We start from the raw sequence: 16,341 nt of genomic DNA on the forward strand, positions 1-16,341 counted from the left end.
TCAATATCTATAAATCAGTCATATAATCATTGTCATCATAATAATCCTAATCAAAGTTGAAATGAAGTTGAATATTGTAAAATGTAAGGAGCGGCTGTATCAGCCTCTTTATTGTTTTTAATTTGTTTCAAAATCATATGTATGTCTGTGTATGTCCTCACTCAGGAGCTAGAAAATAGGTACATAGACCTGAAGAACAGTTGTGAGGAGGTAAGGAAAGAGGTGGTTCATCTTAGACAGGAAGTGTGGACTTTAACTGAGAGCTTGGAGACTCAACAGAAACATATAAAGATGGAACAAAATGAGCTGGAGAATTTAAAAGATCGTGTTGAGAGCAATGAGGTAAGCAAGACCTGTTAATGACTACTGTGGGCTGGAGTATTTAGGATGGGGATTTCAAATGTTAATAATGTCTTTTACCAGGCTGAGCTGGCTCAGGTGCTTCTTATACCCGTTCAGCTGGGAAAGGAGATCGACAGGGTCACCCACAAGAAATCGTATGTGGCTTGTTATAGTCAAGTTACGCAAAGCACTGGCTCTATTTGACTGACTAATCTGCACTGTATCTATTTGTGTGTCATAGGGAGCTGGAGAAGCAGGTAGCAATAATTGAGCAACATCGTATGGAGCATATAGAGCATCAGCAGAAGATGAAGGCAAAGTACGAGAACGTGAAGGAGGTCCAAAGGGAGATGGTACGAGAACTGGCAGGCCACAAGGCTCAGCTGGTGGCTGCAGAGAACAGACAAGATAGACTTCTCAATGAACTGCAGATGACCAAGGAAAAAGAAGCCATCTTCATGGATAACAGGTCATAATCTCACACCGTTTCTCACACTTTAATGCCAAATGGATTCAGATTCAGATCAGAAGGCACCTAAACTGTTTTTGAGATAAAGACACTTCAGAAGTACCCATTTTAAAATATAGGGGCTTCTGCACCGGAGAAACCTTTTCATAGTTCCTAGAACTATTGGCGGAAGTACCCGGATTTTGCTGTGTTCGCACTGCAGGAACTAGGAACGATTTTAATTCTTGGAACTCCCTTTGGTGGAACTAATTTAGCTCCTACTTCAGAGTAGGAATATAGGAACTACCAATGACATTAGTGTACATTGATTGGCCGAATGCCCATGAAACACCAGCACCCGCCATTTTTAAAAAGGGTGTGTAAACACACAGATTATAGCCTATGTGTTTACTCCAGAAAACTCTACGAACATGGAAAACAGTGATAAGATTGGCCTCTTAGCTTTACGCTGAGGAGAAAATCCAACGCAACTTTGAGGGGACCAAGCGAAACATGATTATGTATTTCTGTTCAGCCAGCAACACTGGACATCAACCACACAGCAACGCTAATGCCTTTTCACATACTGTCTACTTTATATGTATAATAGTTCTATCCAATAACGTATTAGACAGGACTGTTAGACAGATCGTAAACTAATGTACACGGAGAATGCGAGCACTGTGAGTTCAGACTCTGGTGTCCTCAGCACCATCAAAATAAAGTTCTGCCGCATCATCAGAATAAAAGTCACAGCAACAAGCACGGCTTACGTCAATTTAGAGTTCCTGCTGGAAACATTCCTAAGGGAACCATTAGTTCTCGGGGAACCATCCTGGTGGCTAGTTCCTAGAACTAAGTTCCTAGAACTACCAGGTGCGAAAGCCCCTTATGTAATTAATGCACCCTTTTCACATTTCAAGCGGAAGTCATCATAGTTGGGTAAACGTCTATAGCCAAAATAATCATTTTTTAAAAATTAAATTACTGTATTAATTGTTTTGGACTACAGGGGTCTGCTGGAGATCAAAATGGAAGAGATTGTTGCTGAGTGCAAATCTCTACATGACAAACTGGCCCGAGATACACAGGTGAAAGACAAACTTATGCAAATCCTGAAGAGGAATGAACTGCAGCTGAAACATGCCAGAGACTCTCTCGCAGAAACTCAACAGCAGCATGAGAGGACCCAGGCTCAGGTGAACCAAAACAAAATCTAGTTTCTTATACGTATATACATCTAGAAGCCCACATGTAGATACAATATTGTCACCCACACTCAATCCTAATAAAAAATTAATAAATAATATCAATTATCAAACATCATACTGTAAGAGGATTTTCCAGGGTTTACAGATATTGCAACATTTAAAACAATTACTGCAGACACAAATATTTTGTGATGTCCTGCATTTCAGAACTGCTGTGGAATCATTTCGTTCTCACGTTATGTACGGAAAGTCTGATGAATCATGGTCATTTTATAATAACAGGAACTATTAGTTCCTTTGGATTTTAAAGATTTTAATTGTGTCATAGACGTGGCCTGGTGTTTATTGCTGCACTAGTGCACAGACATCTCGCTCCCCTATAATTTCTGCTTTTTAACTGTCTTTTTCATTCAAATGGAAAAAGCCCCCAAAAAATTACTTTTTAATCATAGATATGAAACTTTTGGTAAGTAACAAGCTGTACTCTATAAACTATTTTAAACAACATCATACTAATTATTTTATAGTTATTTCATATATGTTATTTTTTTGTGCAGAGAGGCACAGTCCCAGAAGGTGACAGCTTGTTGCAGAAAAGAAAAGATCTGGAAAAGGAAGTGGAAAACCTAAAACGCAGTTTGATTAGCAAGGTACCATGCAAATTATGACAAGTGGCTTGAAGTTTACATTATCTATGAATTGTTTGGCAAGATTCAGTATCACATTTGTATGTTTAATGTGTGTGTGTGTGTGTGTGTGTGTGTGTGTGTGTGTGTGTGTGTGTGTGTGTGTGTGTGTGTGTGTGTGTGTGTGTGTGTGTGTTTGTGAGTAGCAATCTATGGCAGGGCTGAAGGTCCAGCTGGTTCAAGAGTATGTGGAGAAGGAACAGGCTTTAATTAAAGAGTCCTATCGGCGTAGAGATGAGCTTCATCACCTTCATCATCTCATACTTATCAAAGCAGATGAGAGAGAGCAGAAGAGCCATGAGCTGCTCAAAGCACAGGTTAATCCCTTTATGCACAACTCAATCCAAAACAGTTACATTTCTCATTTCACAATTTTATTTCTGAGCTAAAAAAAATCAAACTATGAGAGCAACCAACGTATTGATTTTTAACTATAAATTACATCCTGTAGCATTTACTCACCCTCATGTCATTCCAAACCTGTATGATTTACTTACAAAATTAAGTATACAATGACAAGTGCCAAAAATGACAAAAAAATTGCTATATTCTAGTTATATGTGTTCGTTTTTAAGTTTTTTTTTTCATGCTGGTTTGGAACAACATGAGGTTGAGTAAACTATTTCTTAATGCTTGGTGATTGATATGAATATCGTTGCAGCTAAAATATAAGCGCTCCAAACAAGATCTGCAGGGGAAAGGAATGGTTATTCAAGAACACTTGAAACAGGCTCAAGAGACCCATTCAAGGTACTTAATGGAGATTGGCATAAACTGTATATACTGTATGGGATGAAATTGAACTAAAATACAAGCAAAATACAAAATTTTTTCTTATTATTATGTCCATTTTTCCTTTTATTCAAACAGAAAATAACTGGCTCTTTTACCTGATTTAGAATGAATCCACTTTGCTAGCCTATAGTCTGCTCAGTAAATGCATTCTTAAATCCAATCTTACCCTCACCAGGCTGGGTGTGTTTGCTAAGCTGTATGAAGTCACCAAGGTTGAGCGGAACAAATACCTGAGACTGATCCACATCTCAAACCAGAATCTGAGAGAGATGAAAGAGAAGCTGGATAACCTGGAAGAAAATCAAGAGAATCTGCAATCGACTGCTATCAACAAAGACAAGTACCTTAGCTATCACGTTACATGCCTAGTAATTCTTCTTTGCACCACACATCATAAGATATCGGGTAACGCTTTACAAGTTTCATTTGTTAACATTAATTAACTATATTAGTTAACATGAACTAACAAAGTACTTCTGCATCATTACATCATGTTAATCTCAGTTTTATCTGTTAACATTAGTTAATGCACTGTGAACTAATAAGAACGCAAACATTTTTATTAGCTAACATTAACAAACTGTGTTGTGGAGTAACGTTATGTAAGTCAAAGTTATGGAATCTGATTACTTTTTTCAAGTAACGAGTAAAGTGACACATTACTTTCCATTAAACATAACTAAGTAATGCAATCAGTTACTTTTTAGGGAATGCAATATTGTAACGCATTACTTTTAAAAGTAACTTTCCCCAACATTGTTAACAAAGGTTCATAATAAATGCTGTGAAAATATTTTTTTCAGCGTTGATTCAGTAAGGGTTAATGCCTGACGAGGTGTCCATTGTCAGGTATTAATGGACGACGGCGAGGCGTGAAGGCGACGGCGAGGCGTGCCTCCGCCGAAGTCCAGTAATACCTGACAATGGACACCTCGAAGGGCATTAACCCGCTTATACCATGGTCACTTGCCAAATAACACATTTTTAAAACATTAGTTTATATTTTAATTAGTTTTACAATTGAAATCTAAAGTTTTTACAAACAATAACTTGGTTTCCCTGGTTACGCCTGACGGTTTATTTACTAGGTGTCCTTAATCACTTTTTAATGGACACCCTGCAGCCAATCTGAATCGAGTATTCACCAAGACCATGGTATAATGTTAGTTCATTCATATATTAACAATGGTGACAAATAAGATCTTGTTGTAAAGGGTTACCATAAGGTTTCCATAACACAGAGATACCATGAGAACAGATTAAGGTGTGTGACAGCGAAAGATTTCCCAACGCAGATTTTGCAATGGTTAATGTTGGTCACGCCACGCGGATTCACCGCATTGATTTTTATACATCGCTATACTATTGACAATAGACAATGGACCTTTGGGCCATTCAATTTCTCCAAAATTTCACTAATATGACTGCACCTTTAGAAATCTTGTATTGGTTCACTCTAGGTTGCTGCAAAAGTCCAATCTACAGCTCTCTCAAAGCTTAAAGCTCAGAGACCATATGAAGGATGAAACCATACGGGGGTTAAAGGTTCTGCAGGAAATGCACCAGAAACGAGAGGAGCAGAAATTGAACCTCAGCAAGCTCACGGACACAGTCGACATGCTGGAGCAAAACCGGTTGCGTATTTGCAAGAGCTATGATGCCGCCATGCAAGAACGCAACAAGCGGTGAGAGAGAGTTTAGGGAAGTTTACAGATCTGTCTTGCTTTTGCACCATAACTTTGTATGTTGTTTGTGTGTTTGTGTTGCCAGGGAAGTGCAGCTTGTAGAAAGAGAGCAGGAATTGTGTGTTTTCTACGAGAGGCTAAATGAGCTGGTTAAAATGATTGAAAAAAGCAACTTAGAGATACAGAACATGGAGGATGAAATCTGCAACCTGAAAATTGAACAGAAAGAGCAAGAAAGACAGACCAACCTGCAGAAGAAACAGTTGTCAATCAAACGGACCCTGGAGGAAGAGAGCATCTTATTACAGATACAGGTACTTGCAACCCAGTTCTGAAATCAATGTGCAAAAAAAAAAAAAAAAAAATACAAATATAGCTGCGAGCAGCGATTACGGGCCCAAGCCGGTGGCACCGCAACCCTGATGCCTTTAGTTACCTAAAGGCACCGGGGTGGCGGTGCCGCCGGCTTTGGCCCTTCATCGCTGCTCGCAGCTATATTTATATATATATATATATATATATATATATATATATATATATATATATATATATATATATATATATATATATATATATATATATATATATCTTTAATGTATTTTTATCATGTTGAAAAAGTTTGGTGTGAATAAAATAAACCACTTAGGAGGAGTAACTAAAAACTCAGAGTCTGACATATCCAAAAAATCCACATTCAAACCAAAATATCTGACTTCCTGTTGCTCGGAGCTAATGACTGTAAATTAGAAAGTTGTCCGGCTCGATGAGACCAATATGCGTACTGATTTTTGTAACTGTGGGTAAAAGTAACCCCCCCACTTTTGTCAAAAGCATTTTGAAAGTGACACACTTCCTGCTACCAGTTGGTGGCGCTATAACTTTGACTCACAATAGTTACATCCATCTGACCGGCCTCTTACCATGAACACACTGCTGAAGTTTCATCAAGATCAGTTAATGTATGCAGAAGTTATAACACTTCGTGTTTCTCTTTTCTCGCCATAAATTCGTTTCCTCGCCACGGCCAAACCGTTCGAGATATCAAAAATCCGTCTGCAATTTAGCATCCTCAATGTCTTGACTTCATGCACACCGAGTTTGGTGGGGATGTGATGAATTCTCTAGGAGGAGTAGTTCACATTCCACAGCAAGCGTTTTCCAAACAACCCATAATAGCTGACTTCCTGTTGGGCGGAGCTAATAACTTAGACTGCGGAAGTTGTTCGGCCCGATGAGATCTATATGTGTACCGAGTTTCATATTAATTCATGCAAGTGTGTTTGATATATGGACCAAGTTTTCAGACCGTGTTCAAGGGGGCGCTGTTGAGCCCCCCTGCCACGCCCGGGTACCAGCTTCAGCCCGGCACTGATGGCCGTGGGTTCTGACCTGTGTGTAAAGTTTCAAGAGTTTTTGAGCACGTTAAGGACCCCAAAAGCCCCTGAAACCTTGATTAACAATATAAAAGCAATAGTCAAATCCCCCCCTCCCCTCACACACACAGAGACACAGAGAGAGGGAGAGAAAATTCTTCAGAAAATCCACATTCAAACCAAAATATCTCTTTTCCTGTTGGTCGGAGATCGTTAATGTAAATTAGAAAGTTGTCCGTCTTGATGAGAACAATACACATACCAAGTTTTGTTGCTGTTGATAAAACTAACCCCCCCACTTATGACTAAAGGTGGCGCTACTGAGCCCCTCACCACGCCCGTTTCTGAAACTTTGCACAAGTCTACGGGCTAATAAGTGTGATGTGTCTGTCGAGTTTCATTCAATTTCAAGTATGTTAAGAGTCTCAAAAGCATCAAAAAACAATATTAAAGTTTGATGCGTTGCCACGGCAACAGTATTAAAGATATCAAAAATCCTTTCACAGGTCTACATCTGCCGTGTGTTTACATTATACACATAAAGTTTGAAGCAAATCGGGTAAAAATAAGAGGGTGATTTCAAAGCATTTTGAAAGTGACACACTTCCTGCTGCCAGTTGGTGGCGCTATAACTTTGACTCACAATAGTCACATCCTTGTGTTCGGCCTCTTACAACGAACACACTGCTGAAGTTTCATCAAGATCAGATAATGTATGCTGAAGTTATAACACACTTCCTGTGTCCCTTATTCGCCATAAATTCGTTTCCTTGCCACGGCCAAACCGTTTGAGATATCAAAAATCCGTCCGCAATTTAGCATCCTCAATGTCTTGACTTCATGCTGACCGAGTTTGGAGGCGAATCGATGAATTCTCTAGGAGGAGTACATTAAATTCCACAGCATGCGTTTCAAAACAATCCATAATAGCCGACTTCCTGTTGGGCTGGCGTAAAAAGTAAAAGTACGAAAGTTGTTCGGCCCGATGAGATCTATATGTGTACCGAGTTTCATATTATTACATGCAAGCGTGTCTGATTTATGGACCAAGTTTTCGGACCCCGTTCAAGGGGGCGCTGTCGAGCCCCCCTGCCACGCCCGGGTACCAGCTTCAGCCCGGCCCTGATGGCCGCGGGTTCTGACCCGTGTGCAAAGTTTCAAGAGTTTTCGAGCATGTTAAGGGTCTCAAAAGTGCCCGAAAGGTTGACAGAAAAATAAGAATAATAATAATAATAATAAATAATCCTACCGAAAACAATAGGGCCTTCGCCCTTTCAGGGCTTGGGCCCTAATAATAATAAATAATCCTACCGAAAACAATAGGGCCTTCGCCCTTTCAGGGCTTGGGCCCTAATTACAGGCTTCTCAGAGGGTCTGCCAATTTTTGCATGAGATTGGGAGAAGAAGCCAAAGAGACGATCTGTCATAGATGCATAAATCAAAAAGAAGGTCCAACAATATAAACATTGAGTAAACGAACACACTATAATGCAGTAGAATGTAAGTAAAGGTTAGATTGTATATAATATTCCAAAAATGTATTGCCCTCTAAGGTGCCAATCGTACCCACAGATGTGTTCTTTTTACCATTTATAGTTCCCTTTAAAAGAGATAAAAGTGAAATAAACGATCCTGGAGTTTTATGGAGTCTCTTCATATCAACATCTACTAGAGCAGACCAAATAATCACTTAAATATTAGATCATGTCACTAGTTCTGGATTCTTCTGTAGGGCTGTAAAGTCAGGGGTAAACATTTCCCCAGCCACTGCCAACAATAGTTTACAATGCCAAACTATGGTTTAAGTGCAATATTTAGGGCCCAAGCCCTGAAAGGGCGAAGGCCCTATTGTTTTCGTAAGGATTATTATTATTTTTTTTTTATTTTTTTTATTCATTATTTTTTTTTTTGCCTTTTTGCCACTTTTGGGGCCCTTAACATGCTCAAAAACTCTTGAAACTTTGCACACGGGTCAGAACCCGCGGCCATCAGGGCCGGACTGAAGCTGGTACCTGGGCGTGGCAGGGGGGCTCGACAGCGCCCCCTGGAATGGGGTCCAAAATCTTGGTCCATATATCAAACAAGCTTGCATGTAATAATATGAAACTCAGTACACATATAGATCTCATCGGGCCGCACAACTTTCGTGTTCTGAGTTTTACAAAAGCCCAACAGGAAGTCGGTTATTATACGTTGTTTGGAAAACGCATACAATGGAATGTGAAATACTCCTCCTAGGGAATTCATCCGATCGCCGCAAAACTCGGTGAGAATGAAGTCAAGACATTGAGGATGAATTCTTGCGAACAGATTTTTGATATCTCGAACGGTTTGGCCGTGGCAAGGAAACAAATTTATGGCGAATAATTTGACACAGGAAGTGTGTTATAACTTCTGCATACATTATCTGATCTTGCTGAAACTTCAGCAGTGTGTTCGTTGTAAGAGGCCGATCACATGGATTTGACCTTTGTGAGTCAAAGTTATAGCGCCACCAACTGGCAACAGGAAGTGTGTCACTTTCAAAATGCTTTGAAATCACTCTCTTATTTTTACCCGATTTGCTTCAAACTTTATGTGTATAATGTAGACACACGGCAGATGTAGATCTGTGAAAGGATTATTGATATCCTAGATACTGTTGCCGTGGCAACGCATCAAACTTTAATATTCTTTTCGGATGCGTTTGAGACTCTTAGCATGCTTGAAATTGGATGAAACTCGACAGATACATCACATTTATTAGCCAGTAGACATGTGCAAAGTTTCAGAAACGGGCGTGGCAGGGGGACTCAACAGCGCCCCCTTGAACGGGGTCTGAAAACTTGGTCCATATATCAAACACGCTTGCATGAATTAATATGAAACTCGGTACACATATAGATCTCATCGGGCCGAACAACTTTCCCTCTGTCAAGTTTCACGCCAGCCCAACAGGAAGTCGGCTAATATGGGTTGTTTGGAAAACGCTTGCTGTGGAATGTGAAATACTCCTCCTAGAAAATTCATCCCATCCCCACCAAACTCGGTGTGCATGAAGTCAAGACATTGAGGATGCTAAATTGCGGACGGATTTTTGATATCTCGAACGGTTTGGCCGTGGCGAGGAAACAAATTTATGGCGAGAAAAGAGAGACACGAAGTTTTATAACTTCTGCACACATTAACTGATCTTGATGAAACTTCAGCAGAGTGTTTGTGGTAAGAGGCCGGTCAGATGGATGCAACTATTGTGAGTCAAAGTTATAGCGCCACCAACTGGCAACAAGAACTGTGTCACTTTCAAAATGCTTTTGGCAAAATGGGGGGGGGGTTACTTTTACCCACAGTTACAAAAATCAGTATATATATTGGTCTCATCGAGCCGGACAAGTTTCTAATTTACAGTCATTAGCTCTGACCAACAGGAAGTCAGATATTTTGGTTTGAATGTGGATTTATTTGCAAAATCGGCCTCTGAATTTTATATATATATATATATTTTAAAGTGACAAGACAGAGAATATTACTTGTCCGATATATATATCGTCGCTGTCCGATGAAAACCGCGTATGTCCATTTTGCCGATTTTGAGATTTTTCGACGGATAGAATGTCCAGGTTCATTTCCGTATACAGTATGCTTCACATATCTAAATGACCTATGAAAAGTTGTGAAATCATGTCATCTGATTTTCACGTATATCCATTTGGTGTCAAAGCTGTCAATCACGCCGCGTATCTCCCGCCCTGTGGAGGCATCGCGCGGTCTAAGCGTCTCTGGAAGCTCAGCATTGGATAGCCGAATAACTCTGTGAGGTAAAGTATCAGCAAACGTTTGTTTTTGACAACTGTTCAAGTTTATTATATATTCGCAATATATTCACAACTGTTATTTACCAGTAAATGGTCTAGACGAAGTAATTGTCACTGTTTATTGTGGAGATGTTAACGCACGGGCCTGTTAACTTAAGCAATACTTTTAAGGTAGTCTAATATTTTTCTGACTAATAAATTACTGACACAGTAAAGGGTAGATTTAAATAAAGAAAAACAAAATTTAAATAAAGAAAAAAACTAAATTTAAAAAAATAAAAATTCAATTTAAATACAGAAAAAACTAAATTTAAATAAAGAAAATGACATTTAAATAAAGAAAAAACGAAAATTAAATAAAGAAAAAAACGAAATTTAAATCAAGAACAACGAAATTTAAATAAAGAAAAACGAAATTAAGTTAAATTAAAAACGAGATTAATTTAGATTGATAACGGGTAAAAAGGCTAATAGCCTACATGTTGGGTCCGTATACTTTTTCGTCCATTCATTATTCTATTTCGGAATGAAAGATGAAATGTAAAAAAAAAGGTGTAGCTTTTTTTCCTTTTTTTTTAAAAGAAAAAAACAGAAATGGCTGTATTTTTTTTGTACATAGCATAGCCTACTTTGTTATGAGTTTAGTATCATAATGATTAATAAATGCACGCACAATTATCCGTGAACTTGATTTGAAGCCTTTCAACAAAATTCAGAATTAAATGAATGTGCAGTTTGTACAAATAGAGTCTGTAGGTCTACTATGCTGTTGAAAGTATGAAAAGTGAACAGCACGAGTAATAGGATGCACAATTTGAGACGGGTCAGACATGATTTTGACCACTTCATTAAGTTTTGTTTTGTAGAAAACCTTTCTTTAAAGTGAATTTAGTTTTGTATAAATTGTATCTTAATTTTAATCAATTTTTCATCAACCATGGATTTAATAAATAAGCAAAAACCGGTATATAGCAGACAATATAATCATGGAGGCGCCATCGCGTTCACTTGCATTGCACGTTAACTGGAGCGCATCTCATTAACGAAACTCAGTGTATGCCTCACACAGACATGAGAAAGACATCAAATACACAAAGCTTGAAAAGTCTTTAAACGAAATAATTCAAAACGAAAAGAAAAAGGCAACTCTCTGATTATGTATGCCCTTACAAAAGTGCCGCTCTAGGCAATTGCCTAGTTATATGGACGCGCCGGCCCTGGGGTCAGCAATGAGTGTATTGATTCATTGTCCCTTCATAGTTTGCAAGAGACATTTAATAAACTGAGCGTATTTAATAAACGGAGACGTAGGCTATTTAATAAACTGAGCATATTCATCTGTCAATATGAAACGCGACTTGGCCATTCTAATTAATGATCGGAAAAACGCGTATCGACCACCGTTACTGTAAAATATGCGCGTATGTCCATTTAAACTCGATTTTGGTCAAATGTGGATTATATCATTACACTGGCAAGAATATGGCTACATTTAAAGATGCCATACCAAGTATGACAACGCTATGTTCATATGCTTTTAAATTACGGTGTTTTTTTCACTTCCTGAAAAGTAACCGTTTTGGACATACGTGATTTTCATCGGGCAGCGACGATATATATATATATATATATATATATATATATATATATATATATATATATATATATATATATATATATATATTACATTTATATATATAAATATAAATATATATATATATATATATATATATATATATATAAATATAGCTGCGAGCAGCGATGGAGGGCCCAAGCTGGTGACACCGCCACGACGGTGCCCTGACGATGCACCAGGGTGGCGGTGCCACCGGCTTGGGCCCGCAATCGCTGCTCGCAGCTATATTTCTCATTGTATTTACATTTATACATTTACATATCCAACACATTATGGCTACACTGGAAATGTCAACTACCATTTAAAGGTTTAGGGTCAGTAAGAATTTTTTGAAAGAAATTATTACATTTATTTAGCAAGGATGCATTAAATTGATCATAAGTGACAGTAAAGACATATCATCCGCAACTGATTTCATTTTTAACTGTAATAATAATAAGAAATGTTTCTTGAGCACCAAATCAGCACATTAGAATGATTTTAAATGGATCATGTGACAATATTACTGTTTTTACCATATTTTTGATCGAATAAACGCAGTCTCGTGAGAATAAGAGCTTTCTTTCAAAAACATAAAAAAATTCGTACTGATCCCAAACCTTTGAATGGTAGTTTAATGGACTTTACAGCAAATTTGACAAAGAAAAGAACTTGTTGGAGTAGCTGTTCAACACATCAAAATGGGAAGAAATAATAGGTAAGAAATATTTTTCTGCGTTGGCACAGACATGTGATGACCTTTCAATTACTGGGTATCACAAAATGTCCTGTACTTGAACAAGTCCCTGAACAAGCAACAATTCATCCTACTCTTCATGGAATGCCAGGGAAACCGCCAAGCAGAAACAAAGGATTAAGACTCCTGCATTTTTCTTTTGCAGAGAACTAAATGATGACCTTTAACTCAAGACCTTGGCCTGTCACGGCAATGTGTTTCATGTTGGTGTGTTGGCTTGTGTGTTGCACTTCCTGGCTGTAGTCTCACATAGCACTAATATCATATATCTCTCCCAGATCAAGTCCACATAGACATCTAGATCAATGTTTCAGCTTTTCTGAGATGCTTAACACCTGCCATGGCCTAAGAGACAATAAAAGCTTTTGTCCCAACCAGAGGTTCTAGCCAGTGGGCATTTTTAGATTATGATGTACAGTATAAGCAAATGATTTAAGACATCAGTTAACAATCCTTGATCAAATTACATTGGCTTTGTTATGTTTGTGAAGACATTTCAAACCATTTGGCCCTCAAATGAGTACAACAAACATGTTGGCACCAGATGATTCCTCTGTTGTGACATAGCCTGGAAGCCTTACAATACAGTCTGTAGTGACTGAAGAGCAAAATGACACATTTGCCGCCAGCCTGACGCCACCAAACCAGCTAAATGAGCTAAACAGACAAGTTTACTCTCTAGGGGGGCCACACCTACAGAGGATCTATATTATCAATAAATAAATAAATTAAAAAATAAATTAAATTCTAATGATGCATTAAGTAAAATAAATTATTTTGCAGCCTGTTATCTGTGTAATGAGAGCATAAGGGTTTTAAATGAGTCCACTGTTTTAACGGTGTCCTGATGGTGTGGCTGTTTTTCTATGCCATAGCTGTCTGAGACGAAAGACAGACTGACTAGTCTAGAAGAGACTTTAAAAGTGGACCAATGCAGAGCAAGAAAACTTAGTAGAGAAGATGCATCTCCTGAGGAGCTCATCAAGAAGATTGAAAAGGTAATAACATATTTGCCATATACATTTTTTATTTGTAACACCTTATTTCTTATGATATTCCATTATTGAATTATTTTCAATAATTATTTATATTTTAGACCTAGTTTGTGTTGTACATATTAATATATACTCTTTTACACATTTTATTGTATAACATGAGATGATGTTAACTTAATTTTAATGTATTAGGTAAGAAATTCTCAATGTAAAAATTCTCAGATTGAGAATGTTAAAGTTAAAGTTAAACTTTATTGTCCTTAAAGGCAATTCTTTGTATAGACAGCAGTAGGAGCAGTAGTATACACATACACATATTAACAACACAACACAACACATCAATTAATGTTAATGAACTGATTAAATTAAAGCATATTCCATAAAATGACTACACAGATCGGGTTTATATGGTTAGAAAAATATGCACTCATATACAGTAGGTAAAAATTTTGCTCACTGGTGTGTGTGTGTGTGTGTGTGTTTAGTTTGAGGTGCAACTGGTAGATAAAGAGGCTCAGCTCTTGGAAATGGAGCTTGTGTATGAGCAGGTTACACGCCTTTCTCAGCGCATCCAAATCAAAGCTGAGAACGGTAAAGAAGACACACTGCATCTGGCTAAGAAAGTAAGTCCACACATTTACTCTAACACACAGCGCAGCAACATGGTTGGTTTAGATCAGTCCTAGATAGTTTTGCTTCAGGACCCAGAATTTACATTGGACATCAAGTGGTGACCAACAAGAAGAGAAAAAAAACCCTGATGCCTTAACACCATGCAGACCTCATTATCTCCAAAAAAACATCAGTTGCCTATATTAATGAACCATAGCAAGCTCTCTTGCTCTTTAACCAGTCCTTCAGCTTAACTAAACGTCAAACTCATGTACTGTGTTACTGTAAATACAGAAAGTCATGTAGCCAGTAGTTGTGTCAAACTCATTTACAATGTGTTGGTGTTTTAGGTGAATGAGTTGCAGGCTCAAATCAGAGAGCGCACTCATAAAATGATGGCAGTGGTAGCGGAGCTGTCCATGCGGCAGGCGGAGTGTATGACCCTAGAGCAGCAGATGAAAGAAAAGGAACTACTGCTGGACTTGTGTCATAGGCGTGTGGAGCAGGGCCTGCCCCCCTCAGACAACATAGAGAACGAGTGGTTGCGTTACCTTCGAGATAAGCACAGACGCCAGGCAGACGCAGAGAAAAAAGCCAGGGTAAGCCTCCAAATGCCATCAAAGAGACATAATACAAATTAAACACACACTACAGGCACACATGACTCAAATCTTACAGTAAGTGTTTTCATGAGATTTGACCTCATATGAACTTCTCGGTCACAATTGGTTTATGTAAATTCATCCTACCGGTATAAGGTCAATGTGTCGGATCAGGTGCTAAAGCAATGATGTCTCTCAATTTCTGTTAAACCTTCAAATGATAGTTGAATCGTACTTTAATGGAAATATATAGGTAAATATTTCAAGCACATGGCTATTAACATCACATTTGTGTGATACGAATGTATTTCTGTGTTTATGTTTGTTAGATGGCTGAGGAAGACGAGTGGAACCAGCTTCCAAATGGTGTTTACACCACAGCTGAGCTTCGACCCAATGCTTACATCCCAGCTGATGATCCTTTGCCAGTGCCCAAACACTATGGAGTCCTGGCCCCCTTTAAACCCTCCGAACCTGGTGCCAACATTCGTCATATCCACAAACCAAAATCCAAACCTATTGAGATCTAGCGTGAGTCACACCTGCAAACTGATGATGCTTACTGACGTAAAATTAAATGTCCAGATGTGCTCCCATTTCTGAGGAATCTGGTCCATTTCCTCAGAACTAGTGATGTTAACACGAGACTTGTTTGTCATATGGGTCTAATTTCTAGGCTTAGCAGCCAATGCAATGAAGCTTCTGCTGGAGGCATGCTGGGAATTCCAAGAGATTCTTTAGAGATCTGCCAGAGCCGATGGGTGGGAGAGGAGTTAGACATGATACTATGCCCTCTGGAGCCACGCACAGCTTAATTATACAGGGAAATTGATCACAGAACCAAATGGGACATTTAGTGGAATTGTTTAAGTGGTTTAAAGAGTCTTATTCATCCAAAAAAAATCTACTATTTTTGTTAATCACTGTGCATCCTACAGTGTGTATATAAATATATATGTACACATACTCACAGGCCCCATTCCAAAATAGAAATATGGACAATTAAAAAAAAAATCCCCCTATAAGCCAGCTTAAAAAAAATAATAATAATATTCAGAATGTTGAAAAGAAACAATTTCCAGCATTTAATAGTTACATTTGTAGTGTCTAATATTTGGAGGCAAGAAAATGCTTCACTTAATAATCGCATGGATAATCTTTAGCAAATCATTTAGATGGTTTTATACATTAGTATTTCAGCAACCCCTGATCTAGACACAACTGTATCTTAATAATCAACTTCATTAATAGTGTGGTTTTCATACACTTTATGTACTTTAAAGAAAAGTAACCAATAGCCATCTAAAAACAGCTACAAAGTGAATACCATGCCTTAGAGGCTCAACAGCATAATTGCAAACATACAGGCTGCAATCTAAAATAAGCTTTCAGGAAATTACTATCGACAAGAAGAATCCTATTTTGC

At 38.2% G+C, this 16,341-nt stretch overlaps 1 protein-coding gene across 2 annotated transcripts in view; it reads left to right on the forward strand.

The window, feature by feature from the left end:
* The window catches only part of ccdc146 (coiled-coil domain containing 146), a 28,832-nt gene that overhangs the window by 10,422 nt on the left and 2,069 nt on the right, over window positions 1–16,341 (forward strand). For both annotated transcript variants that reach the window (XM_081364381.1, XM_081364382.1), the window contains 14 exons: window positions 166–342; window positions 424–497; window positions 584–811; window positions 1,803–1,989; window positions 2,559–2,651; window positions 2,834–3,004; window positions 3,349–3,437; window positions 3,658–3,822; window positions 4,943–5,167; window positions 5,253–5,481; window positions 13,582–13,704; window positions 14,187–14,324; window positions 14,664–14,912; window positions 15,245–15,446. In XM_081364381.1, coding sequence (XP_081220507.1) covers window positions 166–342; window positions 424–497; window positions 584–811; window positions 1,803–1,989; window positions 2,559–2,651; window positions 2,834–3,004; window positions 3,349–3,437; window positions 3,658–3,822; window positions 4,943–5,167; window positions 5,253–5,481; window positions 13,582–13,704; window positions 14,187–14,324; window positions 14,664–14,912; window positions 15,245–15,445 — 2,349 coding nt within the window. In that variant the 3' untranslated portion in view covers window position 15,446. The remainder of the gene's footprint in view (window positions 1–165; window positions 343–423; window positions 498–583; window positions 812–1,802; window positions 1,990–2,558; window positions 2,652–2,833; window positions 3,005–3,348; window positions 3,438–3,657; window positions 3,823–4,942; window positions 5,168–5,252; window positions 5,482–13,581; window positions 13,705–14,186; window positions 14,325–14,663; window positions 14,913–15,244; window positions 15,447–16,341) is intronic.

The sequence above is a fragment of the Scardinius erythrophthalmus genome, assembly GCF_964197995.2.
Source record: "Scardinius erythrophthalmus genome assembly, chromosome: 4".
In the NCBI taxonomy this organism is placed as follows: domain Eukaryota; kingdom Metazoa; phylum Chordata; class Actinopteri; order Cypriniformes; family Leuciscidae; genus Scardinius; species Scardinius erythrophthalmus.